Source organism: Camelus ferus, chromosome 2, assembly GCF_009834535.1.
Source record: "Camelus ferus isolate YT-003-E chromosome 2, BCGSAC_Cfer_1.0, whole genome shotgun sequence".
In the NCBI taxonomy this organism is placed as follows: Eukaryota; Metazoa; Chordata; class Mammalia; order Artiodactyla; family Camelidae; genus Camelus; species Camelus ferus.
The window spans coordinates 14,305,949-14,331,557 of NC_045697.1; the positions used below are offsets into that span (position 1 = coordinate 14,305,949).

At 40.8% G+C, this 25,609-nt stretch overlaps 1 protein-coding gene across 6 annotated transcripts in view; it reads right to left on the reverse strand.

The window, feature by feature from the left end:
- Window positions 1-452: 452 nt before the first annotated feature.
- The window catches only part of KCNIP4 (potassium voltage-gated channel interacting protein 4), an 813,618-nt gene continuing 788,461 nt past the window's right edge, over window positions 453-25,609 (reverse strand). For 5 of the 6 annotated variants that reach the window (XM_032494781.1, XM_032494786.1, XM_006184701.3 and 2 more), the window contains exons 4-8: window positions 22,297-22,367; window positions 6,302-6,409; window positions 4,291-4,395; window positions 3,578-3,640; window positions 454-1,948 (exon numbers count right to left, since the gene is read on the reverse strand). In XM_032494781.1, coding sequence (XP_032350672.1) covers window positions 1,901-1,948; window positions 3,578-3,640; window positions 4,291-4,395; window positions 6,302-6,409; window positions 22,297-22,367 — 395 coding nt within the window. In that variant the 3' untranslated portion in view covers window positions 454-1,900. Of the gene's footprint in view, window positions 1,949-3,577; window positions 3,641-4,290; window positions 4,396-6,301; window positions 6,410-22,296; window positions 22,368-25,609 lie in introns of all 6 variants that reach the window. The other variant, XM_006184702.1, reaches the window with a different exon arrangement.

Here is a 25,609-nt window from a genome sequence, read left to right on the forward strand (position 1 = left end):
GAGAGCCCCTGGGGACCTGAGCAGCCACACCACGTCCCTGGACGGAGGCTGACGGGATGGAAATTTGAGCAGCAGTGTTCCGTCCTGCGGCATTGGAGAGCAGCCTTTCTCTGCTCATCCCTCAGACACCTGGAGTCACCTCTTTGTAAGTCTTCTTTCAGGTAATTTAAAATACAAGGAATTTCTCACAGGTCCTCGTTCTCCCCCAGAGCAGGTGTCCTTCCGGGTGGCCTGTCTGCTCCACCCTCTCCTCGGGTCTCTGCTCTCTGGTCACATCCTCTCTCACATCGTATCAGCCTGCCTGCCCTCCGCCTTGCTCTCACTCCCTTTCGTTGCACTTAGCGCCACCCAGACAGAGATCTCCACAGTTCAGAAAAGCCATTAAGAAAAAGGTAATATTTTCAATCTAGTAATTACAAAATGTGTTGAAATAAAGACCTGTAGCACAGACAGTAGAGTTATAAACATTTTATTTGCTTTTATTTTTTCTTTTTGAAATACAAAATGTGCACATTGAGTTTACACAAACACGCGATGGCAGATCTCAGTGTACATGTATTGTACTACTCTGAACTTCTACACTGGTGCTAGCAGGGCAGCTGTCAACATCCTCTCTCTACACCAGAATAGGTACCTGATTTATTGTTGTAAAGACAGTTGCAGGTCTCCTCCTACTCTAGCCTCTTGGTCTTTGATATTTCTGCAAAACAGGAGGGGGTGTGTATCATTAGTAACGTTGTGGCAACTTCACAATGTTGGCCTAAGATCATTAAAAATAATTGGAATGACTGGAGTTTTATGATGAGCTAAATCATAATACAGCCCAGGGGAGCTGCTTAGCACTTACATTCATCTTCTACTAGATTTCAGTATTATAGTTCTCAAGATAATGGAATCACTGGTGCTTTCAGAGTGAATTCTGCTTGCTGTTTGTTCCTAGTAGGCGTTGGGGCAGCCAGGGTTTCTTTGTCCCTGATGGCATGTAATCTAACAGTGCCGGGAGGGGGTTGGGAAGGAGGACGCACCAGGCCTTTACTGCGGTGAAGGGTTACTTGTTGCTAAGCGTCACTGTGTACAGAGGGCAGATCTCCTGGCCCTTTGCGTGAGCCTGTGGACATCCTCGCTTTGTCTCAAACCCTCTTGGACCTCCACTTAATGACACAATAGGAAATAGTCAACCTGTCGGATTGAAGAAATCCAAAATTACAGACATCATGTAGGCCTTGGCTATAATATGCATTATGAAAAATTTGGAAATGCTTATTAAATAAGCTTTATTAGGCATATGCGGACATCTGGTGATAAACTGATTTGGTTCATGTTATAAAAAATGCCAGGTAAATGAATGTCTTTAACAGAAGGCAGCAAATCCATAGAAACTGGGACTTGGGTTTGTTTGTTTTTCTCAGTTGTCGTAATCTTGTCTTGTTTCCTTAAAGTATGAATGGAATTACGGCATACAAACATGGAAATTAATTTCTGGAAATTAAATGCAGATGATGCCAGTATTTTAGAAAACAATTAAAAATCCTGGGGATGAATACATACAAATGAGTAGCAAAAACCACTGATGTGTTAAAATCACTGATAATGTGAAAGCCTCAATAATCCCATGGCTACAGAATCAGTAAACCCATATGCCAGGTTCTGCTCCCTTTGAATATTCACAGGGTATGAAATGACTTAGAACATCCCGTGAACTCAGCGGCATCATGAAAAGGATGCAGATTTATAAATGGAAAACTCAAATCTCTTGAGGGTTGCTTTATATTAAAACAAAGCTAGTTTGCATAATATGCCTCAGTGTAAAGCTGAGCAATCTATGCTAAGAGTGGTAGCTCCAACTTCGTGTGTAGAATAGTTCACGTTTGTCTGTTGGATCAAGGACACGTTCAACAAGTTAAATCACATTTTCAAAGAGCTGCATGGAGCGCATGATGTTTTCATCCTGTAAGGGGAAAAGGGCGGGATTCAATTCAGCATTTCTGCAAAGGAGAGAGCCCTCCGAGTCCTGCCTCCCCCGCCGAAACCACCTGTGCACAAAGCTGCAGCACGAGGTGCCTGTGAACATCAAGACCTTCTGTGGAGGTAGATAACTGTGGAGAGCCCATTTTATGTTCTGTGGAGTCTACTGGGCTTTAAGCACTGTTTAAATCTTACTTGGTGTGAAGAGGGGCTATTTCTCAAGTTAGAATGCAAGGATGGGAACTGAGGGGCACAGAGGCGGTGAGCGACGCAGACCGCACTTTGGGCAATCACGGGGAGCTGGTACACAGGAGAGGAAACAGGGTTTGTGTGTGAGCGTGGAGCCAACATCATGAAGATTGGAGGTTGGGATTTAGGAGACGTGTTAGCAGACATCACATCTCTCTGGGTCCGTTAGGGATAACTCTGCAGCCTTTGGGAACCTTTAAAAATGAATAGTCTGTCCCTCACCGCCTCCTCCCTGGTACACAGGCTTCCGCTGGCACCCCAGAGCTCCCCTGTGCCCCCTCCCATCTGTAGTGCATGGCGCATGGTGCCCCCGGGGCTCCAGGACAGGTCAGGCCCCACCTGTGTCCACCCCCATCTCCGCTGTGAATAAAGTCAGGGAAACGAGAAGGAAAAAAAAAAGAATGATCTCTCAACACCTAGAGAAAGGATCACTTGACAGAAACAACTGCCCAGTGGCTGTGCTCAGTTTAGCATGCTCCTGGGAAACTTAAGGGGACAGACTCTGGGCACTATCGGGGCACGTGGAGGTTGTGACTGTTTATGGTAATGGAAGAGGGTGGCAGAACTGATGGTGGCTTCCACTGCTAGAAGCCAAGTAACAACAACATTAAGCACTTGATGTCACCAAGTTAATTCGAAGACTGTCACACTGAAACGTGAGTTGAGAAATCAGCAGGCATCAGGAAAGGAAAAATACATCAATGTGAAAATGATGAGAAAAGCTAAACACCGGCAAGCTTCTTAGTCCCCGTAATGACTTTGAAAATGCTTAATTGTGGTTCCACCCACACATCAAGTCCACCACTTCTAGGTGTGCGAGTACTGGCCTCCCACCGGAGGGTGGAGAACTACGTGGATTTTTCCCCGGGAGAATTTTCTGCTTTTTAATTTTGTGACTGAAGACCGTTACTGGTTCAGCCAAAAAATACATCCTGTCCACAAACGTTGAAGTAATGATGTTTCTCTTAAAAGTCGGGTATGTGTGGCCAGTGATGCACACTTGGCTGTACTGAAATTCTCAATCTCTGGAGGATATAACAGACACGATACATGTTATGTGCTAGTTTTGAGGACAGAACAATACGAATCGCTCATGTTTTATCCTCAGTGATGAATACTCTCTAAAAGATCTGGGGAGCTAAAACACACGTGCAACCTTCATTTCTCCAGGGCTTCCCTCCTTGCCTGCCTTCGTCTGGGGGGGCACCCTGTAAATGTGAATTAATTGAATGAACTGTTTCCAGAGTGGTGATCTTAGGCAGGTGATCTCTGCCCTTCGCTCAGTTCATGGTGGCTGGCTGGCAGGACTCAAGTTGAGTCGTTAAGAAAGCAAAGGGATGGCTCCTTTATTGTCATTACTTACTTTTTGGCAGCTTTCGATGAATTCATCTATGGTGACCACTCCATCTTTATTCTTGTCCATTTTCTGTTCAGGAAGAAAAGAACAAAAACCTTTCCTCAGACTTACCCCTTGATACCCTCGCACCTGACCTGAGCGAGCTGAAGCTGAGGGAAAGAAAGCCCGGCTGCTTGTTTTATGGGGAGGACCTGCTTCAGAGCACAAAAAAAAAAAAAAAAAACTGGTAGTTTCTCAGTGACAAGAACTGTGGCTGACTGATTAGAAGCTGTTGCCTTTTCAACAGAATAGGATGCAGGTTGAGGGTCACTCAGCCTTGGGTACAATCCTGCCCTCCAGCTACAACAGAGTTCAGGCAACTTACTGAAACTTTCAGAGCCTTGGTTTTCTCATCTGTAAGATGGGGCTAATGAGGATTTATAAATAACCTCATAGGGTCTTGTGAGAAATGAATGAAAACACCAAAAAACACGTGAGACACAGAATTGCTTGGTGGTGTATCCAGGACATGAGTAACATTCAGTAAGTGGAGTTATCAATATTATGATAAATTCAAACCCAAAATTGCTAAATTAGTATGATAGTGTATGTTCTATAGTTTTGCCTCTTTTAGTAAAAATTATTTTCCTTTCCATTCTTTTGAATTCTCATGATGCTCTGAAACATCGGGAAATTCGATCTCAATTTCACTCCCTCTCTGATGTCTGTTGCGTTTCTACCTGGAAAAATGTTTCCACATGTTGTCTGGGAGCATCTTCTTTGAGGACAGGATAGGTGCATTTACCCATCATATCATAGATTGCTTTCATTATGTCAAGCATTTCCTGAAAAGCAAAAGGCACTCACGTGAGGCACATGCAACGTGTGAAGAAACCACTCTGAGATACTTTGACAGATTATTCTGACTTAATTTCAAATTTTTAATTTTTTCTTTGATTCTTCATTAAATGCCTTTTGGTCTTCCCAGAGGAAAAGCCAATGGCCTTATACCTTAAAAGCAGCAGAATCAGAATGTAAGAATCACTTCTAATTTTGGTTTCAGAATTAAATAAATTCCCACATATTAACATGATCAGGAAAGAAACACTCTGGTTTAATATTTGGACTTCCACAGACTTCACATAGGCTAGCTTTGGTTTATTGAGTTATTACATACTTTATAAGTTGATCAATTTCCATGTATTGAGAATAAATGCCACATCATAAGACTTATGCTAAAACTAAGTCTCAAAGCTCATTAGGATTTTCATTGTTTTTTTTTCCTACCATGGCTTCTTTAATGTCACACATGTAGATTAGTCAAAATATTATGACCCTGGAAACACTCTGAAATTTTAATTTTTTTATTAAAACAAAATCTAATTTTGATTTGTAATTTTCAATCTTAGTGAAAATACTGCCTAGTTACTTAGACATTCAGATATATTGTTTACACTTGTTTTCTTCATATTGAAGTTCCTACATAAGAGTCTGGATTAAGATGGTAATATGGATGTAATATACATTACTTCTGAGAGTATTCAGTTTCATTTTAAATGATCAAGCTGTTTGTAGTTTGTAAATTATAGGTGGAATCTTTTAAGACGTTTTGAGTAAGAATAGAAGTATAGAAGTTTTTTTGACATAGAATTCATGAACTGAACTGGGTAAAAATGATTAGAACAGCAAGTTTATGTTAAACACAGAAAGGGATAGAAAACAATGAAAGGACCAAGAGGCACCTAATATTCTAGAGGCACCTGAGTACTAAGTGTCTATTATTTACCAAATATATAAGAGGCACTGACTACCCAGGATATGCTTAGGATACATGAAGACTTAATACCCATCAAGTCTTAACTTGGCCACCCACTGGTGAGACCCATTCTGGCCCCATGTGTCCTCTGATTAAGAAACACAGATAAAACCCATGGCCACTGATCAGGTTAATTGTCACAGTAAAGCTGCAGTCAGGTACACTTGTCCCCGTGTCTTCAATAGAGCAAGTTTATGTCATTGGCCGAAGATACGTTTTATTTGAGGAGCCTCTTGCCCAAAACTCAACTCTGGAGAAAGTGAGAAAGCAGAGAGAAAGAGAGGACACATGGACACTGAACCACATCTGGGTTCAGGTAGTGTGGTCCTGCAGCCCTACCTTCACTCCGTCCTAAAGTGGTTATCTTACCTCGTCCCTCCCCACCCTGCTTATTGGTGTGTTTTAAATTAGTTTAATTAACCATTTGATATGAACATCTGAATTTGGTCTGTGAGCTTTCTTTCTTAGACAGCTTGTCTGGAAGTGCATTTGGGGCCCCACCATTGCATCAGGCCAGTTCCCACACAACACAAGTCACGACTTAATCCACACGATTTAAAAATTGTGTCTGTTTCCATATGGACCATGTTACATGGGAGAAAAAAAGGGTTACAGGCCAAATATTCTACATCCAAACACGGTTTGGATATATTTTCTTCCTATCTGATTCTGAGTGCTTTATTCCATGTACAGTGTTTGTTAAAATGCTATTAGGAAATCCGGATGTAATCCTTCCATGTTTTATATTTATTTTGCAGATTAGCCATAAACTATTTCTACCCATTCCAAAATTTTCATCAGACTTTCTCCACCACCACACAAAATACTTCAGACTTCCCCAGTGATTTTTAAACATAGTTGCAATTGTTTGACACTTTGAAGTTAAAAACTGGGAATGGTCTGGAGGATAGCTGTGTTGGTGAGGCATTTCTTACTTCTTTAGTGATGTAGCCGTCTTTATTTATGTCATACAAATTAAATGCCCAGTTGAGTTTTTCTTGTACTGTCCCCCGAAGCAAAATAGAAAGACCCTTGATGAAATCCTAAAAAGAAATAAAAATACAATTTGATATGGCATTTCTAAAAAGAAGTAAAACACACACTCTAATGAAATTCTCTCTCAGATGATGGAAGCAAAGGTTATAACCTTCTGGACATCATAAATTTCCTAGAAGAAAACATAGGCAAGACATTTGCTGACATAAATCATAGCAATGTTTTCCTAGGCAATGTCTACCAAGGCAATAGAAATAAAAACAAAAATAAACAAATGGGGACTGATTAAACATGTTTTTTTTGCACAGCAAAGGAAACTATAAACAAAATGGGAAGACAACCTGTGGACTGGGAGAAAATATTTGCAAACAGTGTGACTGACAAAAGCCTAATTGCAAGGATATACAAACAGCTCACACAACTCAATCACCAAAAAATCCCTGAGCAACTCAGTCAAAAGATGGGCAGAAGACCTAAACAGACAATTCTCCAGTGAAGACATACAAATGGCCAATAGGCACATGAAAAGATGCTCAATATTGCTAATTATCAGAAATGCAAATCAAAACTACAACGAAGTATCACCTCACACCAGTCAGAATGTCCATCAAAAATTCCACAAATGATAAAGCTGGAGAGGGTGTGGAGGAAAGGGAACCCTCCTATGTTGGTGGTGGGAATGTAATTTGGTGCAACCACTATGAAATCTCCAGTATGGAGATTCCTTAAAAAACTAAAAATAGAGTTACCATATGATCCAGCAACCCCACTCCTGGGCATATATCTGGAGGGAACGCTAATTTGAAAAGATACATGCACCCCATTGTTCATAGCAGCACTAGTTACAATAGCCAAAACATGGAAACAGCATAAATGCCCATCGACAGATAACTGGATAAAGAAGTTGTGCTATATATACAATGGAATACTACTTCGCCATAAAAAAGAATAATCCCATTTGCAGCAACATGGATGGACCTAGAGATTATCATACTAAGTGAAGTCAGACAAAGACAAATACAACTTATCACTTATATGTGGAATATAAAAAAATGACACAAATGAACTTTTTTACAAAACAGAAACAGACTCACAGACATGGAAAACAAACTTATGGTTACCAAAGGGGAAAGGGCAGTGGGTCAGGATAAACTAGGAGTTGAGATTAGCAAATACAAACTATTATATGATAGATAAGTAACAAGGTCCTACTGTATAGCACAGGAAATTATATTCAATGGTTTTTAATAACATACAGTGAAAAAGAATATAAAAATTATATATAGAGAGAGTTATATATATAACTCTAAGACAATGGAAAAGTCAGTTTATGATCCTTCTACACCCACACTGGAATTTATCATTTGTGGACTTTTTAATGATGCTTATTCTTACTGGTGTGAGGTGATGCCTCATTGTAGCTAAGAAAAAAATGTATATGTATTTGTGTGTGTGTATATATATATATATATATATATATATATATATATATATCTGAATCACTATGCTGTACACCAGAAACTAACACAACATTGTAAATGAACTATACTTCAATTGAAAAAAAAAAAAAAGACGTAATGACACTCTTTGGAGTTGTGCAATACTAAACTTGCAAACTATAAGCTTTGGCTTTTTAGGAAGGCATGAATAAAATAATCCCTGCAGAACATGGGAAACTAGGCATATCAGAGAAAGATTGATAGGCAATTCTGAAAGGCCAGATGAGGCTGATGGTTATTGATATAAACCTGACTTGTTGCTTCAAACCACAAAGTCATAGTTACATGCCCTTAGCTGAAAAGGGGGACTGGATACAAGATCTTTGAAGGCACGCTTACAGCCTCGGTTCTCAAAATTTAGCTTGCCGCAGAATCACCTGGAGGGCTTGCTAAAACAGCTTGCTGGGCACCACCCCCAGCGTTTCTGATTCATTAGGTCTGGGGTGGGGCCCAAGAATTTACAAATTCCAAGGAGATGCTGACACTGCTGGTCCAGGGATCCCACTTTGAGAGCCACTGTCCTGCAAGAATCATCACTGGCTTTGGCCCCATCACCAAGCAGAACAGACCAGTGCAAGAATGAGACGTTTAGAAGACCGCACTTGTAAACTCACGTGTGGACTTTTTGTCGTTTGCCTCCCTAGTAGGCCCCTAGTTTCCATCTGGTGCTTCATCCAGTTCTGTGAAGCCCACTCCATCTGTGCTCCAGTGACAGAGCTGTGACTGGGGCAAAGTCAGGAAGCCAGTTTTGTCCCTTTGGTCAAGGCGGTTGCATCCGTGGTCGGCCCCTAACTGCACGCAGGCCACCTGAGTGATTTTTCAGGACTTCTGCTAGGAACCGTGTGACAGGGATTCTCTTCCTTCCTTGCTGACATGAACGATCAAGCCTGGAACAGTCAGGTGCTGGCATCTTGCAACCAGGAGGGAGCGCACCCTTAGCCACCCTGGCCTGGAGCCAGCCCTATCTCTGGACTTCCTGTTCCTCTGAGCCAATACAGTTATCATATTGTTTTTGTTAGTTAGCATATGATTATCTATTATTTGTGAACAAAAGTACCCTGATTCACAAGCTGACATCCGATTCACATCTTCCTCTTAAACACTGTATATCCTGAAACTACATACACTGAAAGATAGCTATGAACCTTGAGCACCCCCCTCTCTTTTAATATACCATCCTGCAAGATGATGTGAATAAATAGTTATTTCAAAACAGAAACAATCCCTTATCTGTGTGAAAGGAGAATGAAAGATGCCAGGTATCTTGTTCAAGTTTCTGCTCTACATTTTTCTGAATGGTAATTGAAGTATGTCAGGCGGGAGTTACAAGGCTTAAAATAAAAATAAACAGCTCTAAAGAATATTTTGCATCATTACCTTACTTTTGTCTATGAAGGGTTACAACTGTTCCCCAATGTACAAAAATGGTAAGTGGGGACCCATACTGAATTCTGGTTTCTAATGTCTTATGATAAAGGCAAAAGAAGGAAAAAGGCATAGAGATTTAACTTGATAATAACCCAGCCCTGTTCTGTAGTGAGCTTTATCTATCTACCAAACCTTTACCTGGTGCCTTAGTGCTGGGTACTGTGCCGGGAACATCTGTTCTCCTGTGTGGGAGGCGGTCATCGAGAGGACATGACCTCAGGCAGGACCCAGGCAATCGGAGGGTCTTACCCCTTCCCCCGACCTTGGATCATCCATCCTACCCACCATTCCCACCCTAGGAGCTGCATCGAGGACCCAGCCTTGCGAGAGCATGTGTTATCGAGACCATCTGACAGCGTGCATGACTGAACCCAGGTCAGGCCTCTGTGCACACTTTTAAGATTTTGGTGGGCGGGTGGAGGTATACTCATCTCAGGGCTGCCCAAGACAAGCCTCCTATGGGAGTTCCCTGGTTTATTAAACCTGCTGCCTACCTATCTGGAGTGACCCACCTTTTTCTTCTGTCTCTCCTTACCCTCTGGGTATTTATATTTGTGATTTTTATTTTAAAATTCGTTAATTTTTAATGGCCTTCAGTGAGATCAAACCATTTCCTTTAACTTCATTTAATAGTAGTAATTTTGACAGTTTATTGAGAAGTGTGTAGGGCCCAGTATTAGGCAATTTCTAGGCATTATTTTATGTCAGTCTCACACAACCATAGGGAACAGGTATTGTCATCTTTATATTAAAGATGGAGGCTCAGAGAAAATATTTGATTGAGCTAAGGGATACAGCCAGTAAGCATCAGAGCTGGAAACAGCCCAGATCTCTGGCTCAAAGCCTGGGCTCTCATTTTACCTAGAACTGAAGCACTGGGCTGTGGTTACACGGAACAGCCTGATACAAACACACGCTACACCTCTTTTCTGATCCCACAGGACACAACTGTAAGGTGAAATGAAGCAGTGACTCTTAGTGATTGCGATTCAATAACTTACTAATAACACTTGTAGAACATTTGGAGGTGCCAGGAATTCATAATTCTTGCTGTGAAATGACTGCATAAATGAACTAGAAAGTAGCCTTAGCTTTTAAGAAGAGAAAGTGAGTCAGTATGTGAATATACGTGCGACTATGAACATGACAATAAAAGATCAGCTGAAGGAGAACCCCAACAGTTAGCTAACCTGGAACACTGAAACAGAGACAAAGGAGCGAGAGACAGAGACAGAGAGATACTGATGTCAGTTCTCTGAGACTGACCAGATGTGAACCAGGATCACTAAAATTATCGAGCATATTAAATGTGCCAGATAATCTTCTGAACTCTTTAGATCCATCATTTAATCTTATAGCAGGCTTGTGAGGTATCTTATCATTATTATTTCCATTTTACGCTGAGGAAACTCAAGCGCAGAGAGATTGGGAACTTGCCCCCAGCTGTCCCAGCGAGGAGTGGCAGAGTCTGGACTGAACAGTCTGACTCACAAGCATGTGTTCTTTCAGACGAGGAGAGATTGCCAGTGCTCCTGTGGAGACTGCAGTGTTACAAGAGGAGACTGACTAGTTCTAGGACCAGGGGCAAGAAGGGTATAAGAAAAGACTGGAACGTCTTGTAGTGCCCAAAAGTAAGGAAGTGATCAAAGAAACAAAGAAATAAACAAAAAACAACGCCAATGATGTAGTTGTGTTGACGCCAACCGGAAGAGCTTCCAATGGCCAAGCTGGAACAATTTGAGCAACAAGGTAAGATGTTGAACTGTAACTCAAAATATAAAATAGATGTCAGTTAGTCCACACTGATATAAATAACTGATGGAATACGTCCATAAATGGAGGAGAAGAGACAGATCCAATCAACTATGTGGATCGTCCACCCTCAGTGCAGGTAGAGCATAACTCCCAATCTGTACACGTGGTCTGTGCATAACTTCCTTCCAAAGAGTATGGTTTGGAAAGAAGGAAAAGAAAGAGAAACTTGACAGTAAAGAAATGCCCAGGACTACTTCAGCCAGGTGATCAAGGTCTACGTCAGCCGTCATAAATCATCTTGGTATGTGATAAACTCTGGTACCTTACCCCAGTGGTCTTCCTCCTCAAAACACATATCCCCAGTCTAATCATGAGAAAAAAACATCAGACAATTCCCAACTGTGCAACTTTCTACAAAACACCTGACCAAAACTCCTTAAAACTGCAAAGGTCATCAAACACAAGGACAATTTGAGAAACTGTCATAGCCAAGAGGAGCCTAAGGAGATATGAATAAATGTAATGTAGTGTCCTACACAGAGTCCTAGGACAGAGAAAAGGAATCAGGTAAAAGCTAAGAAAATCTGAATAAAGCATGGGCTTCAGTTAATCACAGTGTATCAACATTAGTTCGTTAATTGTAACGCGTTTACCATGTGAATGCATGGTGCTCATAGTAGAAACTGGGTGTGACGTATATGGGAACTTTCAGTAGTCTCTTTGCAATTTTTCTGTAAATGTAAAACTGGTCTAAAATAAAAGGTTTATTAAAAAAAAAAAAAGAGGGACCTGACCTTTAGACTGTTGGAGCAGTTGATTGGATGCTTTTTCTCTTGTCTGTTTCTCTTGTCTGTTTTGTAATAACCTTCTGCAACTTTCATTAAATATTTCAGTGTATGCTATGGAAGACTGAAAGTCTGTTTCCCCTGGGGCCACAGGACTGTAGGCAAGGGCATCTGTGGCTGGAGGAGCTGGATACCCAATAGCAAGACTACAGGGAGGGAGCAGGCCAGAATGACAGGGTGCCGAGCGAAACCCGGGACACCACGCATCGTGGCCCTGTACCTTGGGAATCAACAGAAATGCATGGGTGAGGCACAGGTTCAAGAACCTTTATGGGGAGAATTGCTGGATTCTAAAAAGTTAGTAATGAAAATGGGAGAATGAATGTCAGCTCCATGAGGACCAAAATGTGTGTCTTTTGTTCACTGTTGTACCCCCCTGCAACTTGAAGAGTGTTTGGCAGGGAGTAGTGCTCAAAAAATATTTGTTCAATGAACGAATGGAATGAAAAGACATCTAAGCTACTTTCCCCTTTATTTCCAAAAAGAGAAAAGCTCCCTAGAACGGGCACTAGACAAGAAGAACAGAATTACGTGTACTGGATGTGTGTGTGTGTGTGTGTGTGTGTGTGTGTGTGTGTGTGTGTGTTGAGGGATATAAAAATAAAACTTAATGATTTAATAAATCTGACAAGATGGGAATTCTATACTATTGGTGACATTGCCTAAACAGCTCCCTTGCTGTCTAACAGCTCAAAAGAAAATCTCTCTCTAACGTGCTAAAATGACAGCCTAGAAAGAAAGTTTTCCCATAACTGTAACTGATATTTAGGGAGAAAAAACATTTTTTTCTCATTACTGTGAATGACAAAGAGATTATTTGGGGGTTTCATAATGCCTCCAGGGGATGCCACTCACATTTCATTCTGTAATGACTGAGTTGTCAGGGAATGGAGTTTTCTTGAAACTCTGGACTGCGGTAGCCCGGGTGTCAAGTCATCAGTTAGCTGTAGTAAGCGGGGACAGCTATTCCAGAGTTGTTCCCAAGGAAAAACACATTCTAACTCAGCCTCAATAATTCAAACAAACTTGCCACTTGGGACACACTCAGAGGTAAGCATTGCCCTGATGGTGGTAATATTCTAGAAAAGGTAACCGTTGGAATGGTGGTAAAGGCTCAGGGTTGCTCTTGCTGCCAACAACTGTGTGTTTAATCAGTGGGTAAGATGAATTACTGAGTGGTAATTGTAACCATTGGTGATAATACTGTCATCAAATCATAGAAAGCCATCTTAAGACACCTTCCAACAGACACTATGCCTCAGTGTCTCCCTCTGCAGGAGGTAGTCTGCTGTGAGGCTTAAGAATAGGAGCTGGAAAACTATGGTCCAGGGTGAAATGTGGCCCACCGCCTGCTTTTGTTAATAAAGATGCATTGGAACACAGCCATGCTCATTTACTTAGGATTTGTCTGTGGTAGCTTCTGTCTACAACGGCAGAACTGAGTTGGTAGAACAAAGACTGTATGGCATGCAAAGCCAAAAATATTTATGGTTTGGTCCTTTACAGAAAAGTCTGATGCCCTCTGGTTAAAACTGTAAGTTTTAAGTTTCTTCCATGTCTTTCATGGCTTGATAGTTCATTTTTTTTTCACTGCACATATATTTTTAAATTTACATATATGTACTGTTCATTGTTTCTAAGAACGTTTTGAGCTTTAGCTTTTTAAATTTTCACAATGATCTAAAGAATAAAGCCAACCACAAAATAAAAATTAATTCAAAGATACATACACCTTGCTATTAACAGCACCATTATTTATAATTGCCAAAAAAGACATATTACTAAATGAAAGAAGCCAGTTTGAAAAGGCTACAAACCATATGATTCCAACCAAATGACATTCTGGAAAAGACACAGCTACAGAAACAATAAAAAGATCGTGGTTTCCAGGGGTTTGGGGAGAGGGAGGGAGGAATGAATAGATGGAGCACAAGGGATGTTTAGGGCAACGAAATTATTCTGAATGATACTACAGTGGCGGCTACATGGAATTATGCATTTGTCGAAACCCATAGAATGTACAACATCAAGAGTGAACCCTAGCATAAACTATGGACTTTGGTTGATAATAATGTGCCCATGTTGGTTCATTGATTGTACCAAATATGCCACACTGAGGAGGGATGTTGACAGTAGGGGAGTGTATATGTGTGGGTGGGGAAGGCTGTGTGTGAACTCTGTATTTTCTGCTTAATTCTGCTGTAAACCTGAAAGTGCTCTAAAAAGTTGTCTATTAAAAAAAACAAAAAATGTAAGTTTAGAGACTTAGGTGGAGCTGGGTCTGCCATTTACTAACTGGATGACTGGCCAAGTCACGTAGCCACTCTAGGTTTGGGATTCCTCATCTCTGACACGTGGCAAGTGATACAGGTCCTTTATTTCTTATCTGCAACGCACCACCCCCATCCAGAAACACTTTTGTAAACTGAAGGAGAAAACCCTTTACTGGAAAGCCAGGGGAGGTGGCGAATTGTGGAGCCAAAACTCACTAGATGCCAAAACCTGAACTGAACTGGCATGAAACTGTTGGAATCTCTATCACCTCTGTGATAGATAATCCTATCTATAGAGTAAGATAGCTGGAGCCTACCATCACTATCATTGATCACCTATTATACGCTATCTATCAATCATATTAGTCAGAAGACATTAAAAGCTATATTAATACTTCCAAATCACAGTAGCTTGACACAGTGTCAGTGCATTTATCACTCACACGTGGTGAAATACGAGTAGGGGTGGGGCCCTGTTCCATGCAGTCGTTCAGAGACCCGGCTCCTCCCACTACGCTGTGAGGCAGACTGAAATATGTAACTCACAGCCTCCAGTGGCGGGAAGAAAATGGAAGGAGGTGTGGTCACTTCTGCTCATCACCCTTGGTAAAAACTCAGTCCTGGCCCCACTGAGCTGCCGGAGAGGCTGGGAACACGACCTCGTCATGTGATCACAAAGCAGAGTGCAGGGACACAGGTCAGCAGCTCTCTCTGCCACGTTCACTGTTTATCATGGCTTTGCTGCACACGTTACACACTTGATGACAGCGTACTGCAGACCCGGCTGGAGACATTAAGTATGCACAGCCTATGCACAGCATTGTGTTTCTAAAATCTGCAAGACTCTCAATGACAAACTCAGTTTGCTCAGAGGATTTCAAATGAAGGACTGGGGACCTACATGTGCCTTATAGGCAGAATGACACAGTTGCTAAGAGATGAATCCTGCACCAGGCTGTGTGGGGTTTGAAGCCTGGCTCTCCTACTTTCTAGCTGTGTGACTTTTGGTAGGTTGCTTAACTTCTCTGTGAATCTCTTTCCTCATCTGCTAAAAAGATGACAATCATACTTGTGGAAATTTAAATAAGTTACTATCTGTAATTCACTCAGCACGATGTTGGATTCATAATGAGTGCCGAACAAGGGTCAGCTGGTATTAGTGTGCACAGTTATTACAATTGTCAATGTTATTTTCACACCCTGAGTACAGTGACTTATTGTGTAACTACATAATAAGCGCTTGTTTAATAATCATATGCAGAACTGTCTTTCACAGCCTTGCAGACAAAGCAAACATCTGGCCTGTGCTTGAATGTGTTCAATGTTATGAGATCACTGTGTAATAAGATCATGTCATTATTAATTGGACTCATTAGAAAAATCTCCCTTGCAGTAACTACTATGGTTAACATCGAACAAGTATTAAGCACACATTTGGTGCCAGGTGCTCAGCCAAGCCCTTAACTGACACGTTTTTCCATCCTTCCGTTACCCCGGGAAGGAGCTTTGCAGGCTGATGTTTTACAGAGACAAACACCAAGCCCAGAGGGTTGAAACGCTCAGCCCAGGATCTCACAGCCACTTGGTGGCAAAGAGGATTCAGATCTAGACACATCTGTGTCCAGGGCCCCTCCTGTCTTATCCATTCTATCTTTTGGGCTTCAGCAAATTAAGTGGGAAATTTCTATTTCCCTTTATCTTAGAATCAGGAGGGTCTCTCCCAGGGTGCTATCGCCACTCAAAATATGTTCGTTATCCAATTTCTATTTTCTAGAGACTTTTCAGGTAACTAATCAATTTAGAACAATAACTACGACAGCCTAGTTTTAAATTTTGATTTAACATTTATTAATTTAGCCATTAGTTTGTCTTTTAAAGAAAAAGACATGTTACTAACACATGCTTATAGTACGTAGCCATTACAATTCATTTCCCAAATTATAATCAGCATTCATCACAATTACTGGAATTTAACATAAATATTATAATAGCAACATTATGCATGGCCCCATATCATTGACATCAGACTAAATTTACATGTGAAATTGAATACAATGTGCTATAGGTAACTGATGGTACATTTCTGATATGTGAGTAATTTCAAGTAATGAAATCACTAGTAAATCCTTGTCTTACTCATTCTCAGCAAACTAGCTGTGAAAGATTTCATCAGATGAACTGGAACTTCTGACTTCTATGTTACAGCTAAACTAAGGCTGTGCTGGAATTAGTCTTGCTGGTAAAGTGTGGCAAACGCTAATACGATGCTGCCTGGGGGTGATCATTGGCAGCCAAAGCGGAAGAAACGTTACAGGAGGCTGGTACCCCTGACAACCTCACGTCTTCCCCGACTCACTGCTGCTCCCACATCGGGGAAAACCTTGCCTTCACTACTGCCAGCATCTTGGTCCTCACCTTCTGTCAGCCCCTGCCAGCTGCTACTCTTCTCGGTGGTATTTCTTGGTTAAGTTATGAGATGACACGTTGAGTTTGCTGGCCCAGAATCTGCATTTTTGGTAGCCTTCATTTTAGTGAGCACCTAGTACGTGTGAGGAGGCACTTCGCTGCCCTGGGCACTCTACCCCAGGCACACTGACTGAGTGACCTCTCAGAAGGCTGCAGGTCCCTTTTGTCATCCTGACTCGGGGAAGCATTGAAATGTAAATCAACCAATTTAATTTTAATATCCCTTGAACTTGTCTCCTCCATCTCCCCTCCAGGGCCTTACCTGTGGCTCAGGCCGACATCGGCTCCCATCTGGGCTCTTGGAATAAAGAGCTGCCTGTCGGACTTCTTGTTCTAGAAACAGCCCTGATACCTTACCTTCCTGCTGAAAATTCAAGGACTCCTCACCTCCTGCAAGATAACCCAGCCTCCTCAGCCTCCTGCCCCAGGTGTGTCAGGATCTACCCTTGGCCTCCTGACCCAGCCTGCCTGCCACCCTCCCCTTCTGTGTTTCATCTTCTACGTGATTTACAAATGCTTTCTGTTCATTCCCAGGCCCCTGCCTCACTCCCCACTGCTTCGCATCCTGAGCCGTATTCTCTTGACCAGCTCCTGCTTGTCCTTCAGACCTAGTTCATCAAGACCACAGGCAGGCTGCCAGCCCCGCCAGTACCTTCTTTGTTGATCCCATTCCATCATCTGCTTTCCTTTATCATGGCCCTCCCTGAAATTCCTGCTCATGTGTAAGCCGCACCCTCTCCTAATCCCCAAACGCATTTCCCCTAAATTACTTGGTTTCTGTTATACATAGCAACGATTCTGCATCCAATTTCAGTGTGTGTGGAGGGGGTGAATTTCCTCACACCACCAAGTAATCTCCGACACTAGATGTATGTCTTACAATTTAACTTAATTCTGATACTTTCTACCTGGAGATAGAGCTGGATCCTACAGGTTAAGGGCTCAGCCCTACATGACTGCACCCCCACCCAGCCCCCAACTTCAGATGATAATTGCAATTTTAGGTTGTCACCTGTGCTTCTGACCAATGGGCTACAGATAAGAGGTTCCTGACAAACCTGCTTCTACCGGGAGGAGCAGACAGCCATCCATCCCAACTGATCCAAGCATACAGCACTCCCACCCTGTACGTTCTGCACTTTGTAGTTGGATTCTGAGCTTAGGATAATTGTGGGACCCCCCTCTCTACTCCTTCCGAGTCCTTGGGGAACCCCGTGAAAGGACTGCAAAAGAGGAACTGGCGTGTTTAGGGGTCTGGAGGACTCCCTTCCCCCAGGCTTCCACCACCTCCCTGCCTGTGTGTGTTATTTCAAAGGAAAAGATAATTCACCCTTCTTGGGTTCTATTTGCTAGAGCAGCTCACAGAACTCAGAGAAACATTTACTTACTAGATCGCTGGTTTTTTATAAAAGGATATACTTCAGGAGCTTCTGGGTGGAAGAGATGCATTTGGCAAGGCTTGAGGAAAGGGCTTGAACTTCCACACCCTCTCCGAACACACTGCTCTCCGCAGATCTCCAGGTGTTCACCAACTGGGAACGCCTGTACTTTTGGGCTTTTAAGGAAGCTTCATCCCACAGGCATGATTAATTAAATAATCGGTCATTGGTGATTGAACTCAATCTCCAGCTGCTCTCCCTTCCCAGGTGATCAGGGAGGTGGGACTGAAAGTACCAACCCTCTAATCAAGGGGTGGGTTCTCCTAGCAACCAGCCCCCAGCTCAAGTGGAGGTTCAAAAGTCACCTCATTAACATAAAAGACACCGTGGTGCTCTCTTCTTAAAACCCAGGGTTTTAGGAGCTCTTTGTCAGAAACTGGGGACTAAAACCAAATAGATACCCACTTTTAAAAACATATATTTCTTATTATAAATCACAAAATAACACATATATTAATGAGACAAACCAGAATTAATTACAGAGTAAAATAATGGACAATTCTATTCCATAGAAACCAAGCACTGCCATTCAGAATATAAGCAAATGGATGAGTTATATATTCTACCCATATAATATAAATAAAGTACATATAATGCATATAAAATAATATATAACATGCAAATAAATATAATGTATATAAAATACTTTAAAAATGTTATTTTATTATAAATAATATATTGAGCTACAGGAATATTCAGGACACTTTTTTCCCATTGATGCTCATATTTAGTAGTTTACGAATAAAATTAAATGCAAATCACTTAAAGGACATAATTTGAAAAGGGATTTCCTTATAAAATTGTCAGAGTGGTGAATATAGCATTTTATTATATTTAATTTCTTGTCTCTCTCACTTCCTGGGCCTTCAAGGGCAGGGTTTTTACTTTCTTAGCTTGGTATTTCCAGGGCCTACCACACTAACAGGCCCACAGTAGCTGCCAGTAAATATTAATTAAGTTGTTTGCCTTCTGGGATTGCTGTTCTGAAGTTGGGAAACTGTAATTTCCTTGTATAAACAGATTTGAAGAACTAGAAAGCAAACTAAATGTGTGTTGTAATTTGCACATCTTTTGAAAGATAAAAGCAGCTTCTTGACAATACAATGAGGGAAAGGAACCATACTCAGGCTTTTCATTTTCCCTCCTCAAAAATTATCAAGCAGTCCTGAAAGAGAAGTCTATAATAATAAATGTCTGCACTTAAAATGAAGAAATATCTCAAATAAACAGTGTAGCTTCACACCTCAAAGAGACAGAAAAATTACAAACAAAACTTAGAAGAAGAAAGGGAATAATAAAGACTAGCACAGAAATAAAACAGAGAATAGGAAAACAACAGGAAAAGATCAATGAAGCTAGAAGTTAGTGTTTTGAAAAGATAAAACAAAGCTAACAAATCCTTAGCTAGACTAAGAGAAAAAGAGAGAAGACTCAAATAATGAAATAAATCAGAACTGAAAGGGATCTTGTAACTGATGACACAAAAATATAAGAGACTATTAGGAAAAATTCTGTACCAACAGATAGATATAGATAAATTTTTAGATAACTATCTATCTATCTATCTATCTATCTATCTATCTATCTATCTATCTATCTATGATGTATATAGAGATATACAGATAGATACAGACAGACAGAATTTTTAGGATAACCTAAAAAAATTAGATAAATTCCTAGATACACACAACTTACCAAGACTGAATCATGAAGAAATATGAAGTCTGAACAGACCAATAACAAGGAGATTGAATCAGTCATCAAAAAACTCCTAACAAAGAAAATCCCAGCACCCGATGGCTTCACCGGTGAATTCTGCCAAATGTTTAAGGAACTAACACTAACACTATCCTTTTCAAACTCTTCCAAAAAATTGAAGAGGCAGGAATACTTCCAGATGAGGCCAGCATTACCCTGGTGCCAAAGCCAGCCAAAGATATCACAAGAAAAGAAAACTATAGGCCGATATTCCTGATAAACACAGATGCAAATGTCCTCAATAAAACACTCGCAAACCAAATCCAACAGCACGTTACGAGGATCATACGCCGTGACCAAGTGAATGTATCCCTAAGATGAAAAGCTGGATCAACAGATGAAATGCGATATACCACACTGATGGAAGTAAGGATGCAAATCACATGATCATCTCAAAAGATGCAGAAAAAGTACATGACAAAGTTCAATATCCCTTCATGATAAATACTGTCAACAGACTAGGAATAGAAGGAAAGCACCTCAGCATAATAAAGGCCATGTATGAAAGGTCACAGCTAACATCATGCTCACTGGACAAAAACTGAAAGCTTTCCCTCTTTCACTTTAGGAGCAAGACAAGAATGCCCACTCTTGCCTCTTCCATTCATCATAGTCCTGGAAGTCTTAGACAGAAAAATTAGACAAGTAAAATAAATCAAATGACATCATCTTATATATAGAAAATAAAAAAAAAAACAACTCCCCCCAAAGGCTCCTAGAACTAATGAACAAATTCAGCAAAGTTGCAAGACACAAAATCAATATACAAAAGTCAGTGCACATTTTTACACCAACAATGAGCTATCTGAAAAGGAAATGAGAAAAGCAATCCCAGTTGCAATAGCACCAAAAAGAACAGAATGATATACTTAGGAATAAACTTAACTAGGAGGTGAAAGACTTGTACATACAATTTCTTATATAAAACTAGAAAACACTGATAAAAAGATTAAGGAAGACACAAACAAGCGGAAAGTTCATGGGCTGGAAACCTTACTATTGTTAAAACGTCCATACTACCCAAAGCTATTTGCAGATTCAATGGAATTCCTATCAAAATCTCAATGGAATTCTTCACAGAAGTAGAAAAAAACAATTCTACAATGCATGTGGAACCACAAAAGACTACAAATACCCAAATTAACCTAGAGAAAAAAACAAAGTTGGAGGCATTAAATTTCAAAATATATTACAAAGCTATAGTAATCAAAACAGTGTGGCACTGGCATAAAGAGACATATACGCCAATAGACTAGAATAGGGAGTTCAGAAATATATCCATGCATATACAGTCAACTGGTCTTCAAGAAGGGTGCCACAGACACACAATGGGGAAGAGAAAACTGCCTATCTACCACAAAAGAATGAAATCGGATCCCTGCATCATAACATACACAATTATAAATTAAAAATGGGTTAAAGACTTAAACATGAGGCCTGAAACCATAAAACTCCTAGAAGTAAACAGGGGAAAAACTTCATGACATTAATCTTGGCAAAGATTTCACAGATACAACACCAAAAACGTTGACAGCAAAAACAATAACAAAAACATAAACAAGCGGAATTACATCAAAGTAAGTGGAATTACAACCAACCAAAAAGCTTCTGTACAGCAAAAGAAACAATCGACACAGTAAAAAGAACCTATAGAATGGGAGAAAATATTTGGAAACTGTGTATCTGATAAAAGGTTATCTCCAAAATATATATAAGAAACTCCTATAATTCAATACTTTAAAAAAACCAAAACAACCTTAATAAAAAAAAAAATGGGCTGAGGACTTGAAGAGACATTTCTTTGAAGAAGATATACAAATAACCAAAATGTATATGAAAAATGCTCAGCATCACTGATCATCAGGTCAGTGCAAATCAAAACCACAAGAAGATACTGCCTCACAATTTTCAGGATGGCTATTCTCAAAAAGACAAAAGATAACAAGTGTTAATGAGAATGTAGAGAAATTGCAACACTTGCACACAGCTGGTGAGAATGTAAAATGGTGCAACCGCCAAGGAAAACAATATAGAGGCTCTTCAAAAAATTAAAAATATGTCTATTATATGATCCAACAATGCCACATCAGGATATCTGTCCAAAAGAATTGCAGTCAGGCTCTCGAGGAGATATTAATCGTCCCCTGTTCATCGCAGCTCTATTTGCAATAGCCAAGATGTGAAAACAACCTGAATGTTCGTGAATAGATGAATGGGTAAGGAAAATGTGATATATACATATAGTGGGATGCTTTTCAGCCTTAAAAAAATCAAATTCTGCAATATTTGATAAGGATGAACCTTGAGGATGTTATGCTAAATGAAATAAGCCATCACAAAAAGACAAATTCTGGATTATTCCACTTATATGAGGTATCTAAAATAGTTAATTTATAGAATCGAAGTGCTAAATCCCTTTCAGCATGTCTAAAATCAAAGCATATTTAAAAAAAAAAAAGGCTAAGACTTACCTCAAAACTCACAGCTCCATTGTGGTCCGTATCAAATGCATTGAACAGAAAATGTGCGTATGTTGTAGAGTCTGAAATGTTGAAAAGGAAATAATGGTAGGTTAGCATTTCAACATCCTACAGAAGACGTGTATAGCATGTCCAAGCCTCTTTCTACCCAGGGAAAGGCACTCTGTCTCCCCTGACTTGTGCTTTCCTCCCCGCTGCCCACCTGCTCTCAGCAGGGGACTGTCACCTGAGGGTCACAGGTGTGAGCTGCCTACAGAGGCCACTGGTGACAGCTATTCGCTGAGTCTAGCTGGAAATGCTCTGAACACGTGGGAGTCTTGGGTGCTGTTACTGACACAGGGATGAGCAATGTTACTATAGGTGGGTGTGGGGATTAAGGGACACACATCTGGAAATTGCTTGGTACTTTGCAGGGACTATCTCTAGGAGAAAGAAAATAATAAAAATATGAATAATGCAATACTGATAAATTGCTATTATTGGTATTGCTATTATTAGCTTTATTGGTGGTATTATTATTAATTTGTTCATTACTTTTGCAACTCAGATAAGGATATTGGGACTCAGAGAGGTTGAGAAACTCGCCTAAAATCACACAGTCCATAAGGGGTAGAGTGGGACAAAACTTGGGTCTTCCTGACCAAAAAGGCAGGTTAGCCCATAGCCAGTAGGATTGTCTGATGAAGTGGGGCCAGAGGTGGGTGACTTGGCAAGTTTCTGAGGCCATGTTAGTAGAGGACTGTGTAGTCCTAATGTTTCCCAGTTGCAAGTAGCGGGGAAGTCGTGCTTTGCCTGGGTCCTGGGTGGGATTCAAGTCTCTGAGCAATGGGGCGGTTTTGGACAGCACTCTTGTTCCACAGCTCACGGTCCTGCCTAATGCCACTGAAGCTCCCTGAAGTCCTACACTTCCTCTGAGTTTGCTTCAGTTTCCCTCTAATTTTTCTTTCCTTCCTCTTTTCTTTTTTCTCCTTTGTCTCCCTAATCTCTGAGCTTTCTGCCCTTTATTTCAAAAGCATATATTTGTTCTTATTGTTTTCTTACCGCGTGGTTTTAATTTTTAAGAGCTCCTTTGCTTGACCCTTGAGCAAATTTGATTATTTTAAATGTTTCATCTCACGGGTTTTAGCCTTTTACCTTAACCTTTTTTATATTGAAAAGAATTGTAACCTTTTCATTTATTGGCTCCAGACTTTTATCTTCTGTTTAAAATCTCGCCTGTTTCTATTTTATAACTTTTAACCTTTGTTTTTACTGGGATTTAACAAAACTTCTGTTCGCCTTTTACTTCTTGAATTCCTTTTTGAAGGCTGTCAAGAAGCTAGGTCATAGCAGTGGGAGTAGAGAACTGCTCTCCCCAAATAAGGGAGGTCAGAGGTCATACAAACTTCTCTCCCAGCTCTCGAGCATCCGCAGCCTATGTGTGGACGGTTGCTCCTGCATGGGGTGAACCCCAATGGTTAACACCGTTGATGCCATAAGCTTCACGGGGTAAACTGTACACTCAGTTTTTCAAAATGGCGGTAGCGTTTTCTTTCACCTCTTACCTTTAAATATGCTATGAGGAACCAACTTATTTTTAAAAAGTATGAATTAATATCATTGTTGTCAATGAACCAAACGGGCACCACAGTTGGGCCCAAATAATATGTAAAAACATCGCATGCAGAGTGGATGTCCATCTAGTGTTGTGGGTTGCGTAGCCCTCTGAAGGATGGAACCAGGATTTTAATTGCGATCCACTCACTGCGGTTGTTGGGAAGTTCCATGATAGAATTATCAAGAACTGTCAGCCTATTTTTTTATTTACAAAGTTGGTTTGCTCTCAACAGTACTTTAACACAGACTTCCTGAACTGCTTAGTGCCCTAGGAAGAAATGAGTTGACAGATGGCATGTTGAACTTATTTTCGGGGGAGAAAAATAAAAGGACTTTGCTTATTTTAAAACAAGCTTCATTAAGCAGGCCCCTTGTTACTTTATTTATACAAGCAGGGTAAGTGCCTTTACCTTAGCAAGCAGAACTCACCACGAGTGATGGCTCAGAACAAATGATGTTGACAAATTTTTAAAAACTGAAAACACAGGATAACGTGGGCATACAATAATTACCATTCTTCTCAGGCGGGGCTGCTCTCAAGCTTGACACTCGGGACGCACACTCTCAAGATTTGCCCGAATACGGCACTGAGGACTTCTCGTTCCTCTTTAAGTTGTACCTCGGCAGTTTCCCTGGACCGTGAAGTCAGTTTTCCAGCCTAGATGTACCCGCCAGAGAGAGGCTGCTAACAGTGCGGTGGAGTCAGACCGCCTGAATTTGAGTCTCAGCTCCACCAAACACTAACTGTGTGACCTTGGGCAAGCTGGGTCACCTCCCTGTGACTCAATGTCCCCATCTACAAAACGATGAGAATACGTATTTCATAGAGTCACCATAAAGAGATTAAATGAGCTAATTTATATAAAGTTCCTTGAATAGTCCTAGGCACACCCCAGATGTTCACTAAATTAACTATCGTTACGATTCTTTCAGAGACAAGCCACTCTTCTCTCAACCACCTTAAAGAAATGGGACTGAATTTTTCACAGACTTAATATATTTCACCTGAAAATGTTTCAGTTTCGTGTAAAACTTCTATTGTGTATCTAAGTGGCTGAAGTTCTGATTTAATGGCACTTCTGGCCTAGTGAAGACTGGTATAATTATGGCACAAGTGGCATCGAGGTTCTGACGGAGTTTGGATTTGGAGACAGTAAAAGCGTTTTAAAGAAGGAGAATGATGCTGCTAGCTTTGCTGGGGGGAGAGGAGGGAGCTAAGGCACTGGAAGCGCCCGACTGGGCACAGAGGTGAGCGAGGGGACGGGAAACCGCCCACACAAATGTCTATGGTCTGATTTCATCTGACTGCGCTCCTCTGACTCAGTAAATATTGGTGAGAAGGATGAATAACTGACATCCTGGATTCTAGATTTCAGTACAGTTCAGGGCACAAATGACATAGCAATGACTTTTCTCCCCATATGACCTGACAGTCTTCTTTGACCACAATTCCATACATATAACAAAAATAGTTGCTGAGTTGCACATGATTTTTTTTTTCAGTTTTTTATCATTTTACTTGTGAAGCTGAAAATTAAATGTTGAAATTTTACATTTGGGGGACAAAATTTATAGAGTCTTAGGATAAGAAAGGATCTTGGATACCATTTAGCTATTTACTCATACATTTAAGAAAGGTGGAAAATGGATGTAGGTACTGTTAATGACACAGCCAAGGTCACCTAGTTAGTTACTGGTAGGGTCGTGA